General features: G+C 34.6%; 1 protein-coding gene across 1 annotated transcript in view; it reads left to right on the plus strand.

Moving 5' to 3' along the window:
• Nucleotides 1-4,823, plus strand: part of DIAPH3 (diaphanous related formin 3) — a gene marked incomplete at its 3' end in the record, with an annotated part of 415,912 nt that overhangs the window by 201,561 nt on the left and 209,528 nt on the right. Inside the window, 2 exon segments of the mRNA XM_007450220.1 lie at nucleotides 1,967-2,071; nucleotides 4,705-4,823. The exon segment at nucleotides 4,705-4,823 is cut by the window's right edge and continues 1 nt beyond it. Of these exon segments, the coding sequence (XP_007450282.1) occupies nucleotides 1,967-2,071; nucleotides 4,705-4,823 (224 nt within the window).

Genomic DNA, 4,823 nt, shown 5'->3' on the forward strand with positions numbered 1-4,823 from the left:
TATATATATATATATATATATATATATATATATATATTTTTTTTTTTTTTCTTTTCTTTCCGTTACCCTATTTTCTACCTTCATTTAGGAAGGGCTTCAGTTCTTGCTTGGATAACTTCAGTAGCTCTACACTCATTTCTATGCCTCTAGTATTTATCTTTCAGTCCATTGTCCACACTGCTGCTGGTTGGGTTTTCCAAAGTGCAAATTTGATTCTGTTGTTTTCTTATGATAAATACTCTAATAGCTGTCTACGGTTTTACAAAACAGAAAAAAGCTTCTTGGTTTATTGTGAAATTCCTTTCAACAGTTTCACTCCTGTCTGCCTCCAGCTTCATCCTGTGCAGTTTGTTCTCATACCTCCTTTTGTGCCCCTTACAGGGGATGACTTGTCATTCATGTACACCCTGTGCTAGTCACTCTATTTGAAATGCAAGCTACACTTCTCAGCTAATGACTCAAGTTCTTTAAACCTGAGATCAAGCATCATTCCTCCAGGAATGATGCACATGCCTCCAGTCTTTCTCTCTTTATTGCTGGTAATTTTCATAGATTTTGGGTGGTTAGTTTGCTTTGACTTTGCCACCAGACACTGTGCTTACTAAACACAGTGATCATACTCTCTTAAACTCTGTACCCCTAGTCCCTGCTACTCCGAGAAACACATAATAGTCATGCTGTTAGATATTTATTGAATAAAGGAAAATGATGGTATGGGACCAGATATCAGGGGATACTTAGATATTAGGTTAATGAGTGTGTCTTTTATAATGAAGCCACTAAAGGTTTAAGAGCAAAGGAGTCATGATATATGTGCTGTCTTTTAGATGGAACAGCAGTATTCAAAAATCAAAAGTTTGTAGAGAAGAAGATAATATTGGCTTTGAAAATACTGGAATGCTTTCTTAGTCTTGAAAAATGTTCATTAAGTTGGAAATATATTTATAGACTGGTTTACAGTTTGGAATGCAGATGTGAAGCTGAGCTGGTGATAGGGACTTGGAAGCCATCAGTGTATGGAGCCCCTAATCCTAACCCTGAGCCCAACCCTAACTCTCTCAAGGCTACATTTGTGAAATATTTGTATTTTCTTAAATGATTATTATTTTTTTTATTTTTAAAAGGCAGTCAAATACTTGTTCTTGATTATGAGACAGTACTCTATTTGAATTCACCTCTGCTAGGAGAGGTTTTTAGTCATGATGATGGCAAGGTGAAGCTGTTTGAATACAGGATGGTGACTGGTGATGAGTGGCTGTATCAATTAGAAAACTCATTCGATTCACCAAATTTTATTATTTGCCTTCCTCCCACAAAGTGTTGCACTAAGAACTTTGAAAGACTAATTTATCATTAATTTCCCAAAGATTAATGATAAATAAAATGGACTTTATCCTCTTAAACTGTTGTTGAAGGTTAGAGCCTGCGTCAGGTCCTTAAACCTCATGATGTTGTAGTAAGAAAAAAGAAAGTAATTGATGCATTTACAAAGTGGAGTTATTTATTAATAAACAAAATATTAAAGTGGAATTCTTTTAAATCATGTTGATAAACTTCAGACAAGTTTCAAGTATAAGTTTTTGCAGGTAGGGGTCAGGGAATTCAGTACAATGCCTAGCTCTCTATTATATTACACAAAGTTGCAATGATATTTAGGGACTTTTAAGAAAAATGCCAGGGTTCCGGATAACTGTGGGCCCAGTTTGTTCTGCTGAGAGGAGATGGTCACAGATTTCATTTCTGGCTTTGTCTGCTCCTTTGCAAATGAATGATTTTGGTGGGACCTAGAGGGACCTAGAGAAAAGCTGTGGATGACTTAGCAAAAATCTACCACTCCTTTCATAAAAGTTTATGTTCTACCAACAGATCATTAGAATCAAATTTCTAGATGAAGAATAGTGCTTTTTATTTTCATCTTTCTCTCTTTCTTGTGTGTTTTTGTTTCTTTTTCTTTTTTCCTTTTCAGTTTGAAAAAGAGTTTACCGACCACCAAGAAACTCAGGCTCAATTGCAGAAAAAAGAGGCAAAGATTAACGAGCTTCAAGCAGAGTTACAAGCTTTTAAATCACAGGTGAAATACCATCTACCTGGAGTGAATTTGGGTATTGAAAGCTCACCAGGGGAACAAAGGTCATATCATATCTTCATAGCATCAAAATGTTGAAACTTTAATTTCCCTTGTATGTTTTCATATTATTGTTTATATGTATTTCTATTCCGCTGTGTTTATTTTTAAAATGATTTTGCCCCTTTTTTTCTGCTTGCATTTTTAAGAACGTCTAAACTTTTACTAATCTACTTCCTTATGTTTCATTTGGGTTTTGTACCTGATGTCTCGTGTTTGCTAGGTAATTGAGCATTAAGGGTAAGGAAGTCTTTTATTCTTAGATTTGTCATTCATCACTGATCTTTATCCCACTACAGAAAATTATTGCTCAAGCTATTTATTTTTTGAAAACCTTCAGCCTATGGGTACCTTGCAGTGAATGATAACCTCTAGCTGAATGAGAACATTTTCTGATAATTTTTCAATTTCCAAAAGTAAACAGATTTAAAACATGACAAAAAATAGAGCAAATCTGGATTATGGAGCAGATAATACACTCACATATGCTCTCTACACGTTAAGCATTTAGGTAGCAAGAAATACATCATCTGCATGTTTTAAATGGATGCAAGTAAGGAAGTAGAATTTTCACAGCTAAATTTTTTCATGTAGATTTACACATAAGATGATGAGCAATAAGTATAGTTTTGCTGTTTTCCTTTCATCCTAATTTATGGTTATGTTGAAATAGTCTTAGGTATACTATTTCTTATGTTATTTTGAGAGTTTGTTTTCTTTTATACTTTAGTGTATAGTTTTGTTGCAGAGTCTGTCTGAAGATACCCTAAGAGCTATATGTTAGTGTTCAGTTTTGGGAAAAAAAAAATTAGAATCTATCTACAAGAAAATTCTCACTGATCATCTTTCTTTAGTGCTGCAAGAGAAGGTACCCCAATTTATTGAAAGTTTTCACCTTTCTTATGTGGCTCCTTGTCTCTCATATTAAAGAAACATTTGTGTTTTTTAATTTCAGGTTGAGTTATAGACAATGGCTGAAATATTCATTAAAAGTTTTTCCTGGTCTGGGCTATTATAAATTTAGACTTTTCTTTCTTTTTAATTTTTCCCAGTTGAAGCATTACTCGTAAATCTACTCTAGAAAATTTCAGTTTATAGAAAACATATTCACCATCTTTGGATATGTTATTGCTGCATGTGCTTTTATATAAAATGGGAACATATTTACATTTTGAAGCAGATTAAATCAAGGAATCTCCTGTGTTGTTTTAAATTGTGTACAGTGATGACCTTTGTTCATGTCTATTAGAGGAAAGCCTGTAATTAGAGACTTGACACTGGCCACAATATTCATTTTTGAATAACAACTGACAAATACTTCCTTTGGATAAGTTTGTATTTCTCATGAAATCTATGCATTTGTCTTAATATACTTCTCTTTGATCAAAGCTATGCTGATTATAAAGGTTATGAATAAAATATGTTTTATTATCTGTGACTTCATTCCTTCAGTCACTTAACAGCCAAGTACTGTTAGGTGCTGGGGATAGAATGGGGGGCAAGGTGGTCACAGTGTCTGGCCCCATCACTGATAAGTCTGTCACACCCATCAAAATCTAGAGCAGAAATTCAACCATACCTTTGTTTTAAGACATTAATTGTTAACCATAAATGTATACTGAGTGTGAGTATAATGTACATACATCCTTAACATTGAGAGGGCTGTGCTATTCATGATCACAGCAACCCAGCATAACACTAAAGTGATTCTTCTTTATACTTAATGTTTTTGATAAGGCATGTTTTTTGACTGTGGTCTCAACTTCTCTTAAATACTTTTTCTTTGTGCTGACCTTGGATATCGATTTCAAGCCTTTATACATGATCTATTTTCCATAATTGTGCCATAAAACTTTTAAATGATTTATTAATACTCCTATAGCTATATGGCTCAGAGTTGAAGTTAGTAATTTCAGGAAATAACCATATCACAAAAAATTATTTATCAACCCAGATCACCTTTATGATAGTAAAAATGCATCTATTGTTATTATGCCATGGAAACATAAGGACAGAAGTGCCTAGTGGTCACAGGGACCAGATCATGACATGCTCTGAAGGTCCTACTAAGAATCTTAGATTTTTTTTCTCAAGGGCAAAGGGACGATGTGGCAATATTATTTACCTCTCTTTTTCTGGATCTTAGTTTTTTTTACTTACCACTTAAATGCTGGTGTCCTGTAGAATTCTGTATATAAACCTTTCCTCATGCTGCATACTCTGGGTGAACATACCTACACCCACGGCTTCTTCAGCTGTCCTGTAGAGACTGCTGACTTTCAGATCTTTTAGGCCCATGTTGCCATTTGCCTCCTGGACATCTCCACCTGGTTGGCCATAACTACCTCAAAATTGGGAGTAATATTTCTGACAAATACATTTTTATGAAAACAAAAGCTATAATATTCTTAAATTGGGAAAAAAATCTTTGAAATTTTGTTTTTAGGTTAAACCACGTGAAGTTACTGAAATTCAGTTGTTTTTGGTTTAAAATAATACCTTATTTTTGAGAAAGGTGTACTTTAACGTGTTTTATAGAGAGTTCTTTGTCATATTTCTTCTTTTTCTTTCCCCTATAGTTTGGTGCCTTGCCACCTGGTACCTATTTGCCTTCTTCAAAAGAAAATGGAACTGGCCACGCAGCACTTCCTCCACCGCCGCCACTGCCCTCTTGTGGAGGCTTGCCGCCTCCCCCCCC

The sequence above is a fragment of the Lipotes vexillifer genome, unplaced genomic scaffold (assembly GCF_000442215.2).
Source record: "Lipotes vexillifer unplaced genomic scaffold, Lipotes_vexillifer_v1.1 scaffold275, whole genome shotgun sequence".
NCBI lineage: Eukaryota > Metazoa > Chordata > Mammalia > Artiodactyla > Lipotidae > Lipotes > Lipotes vexillifer.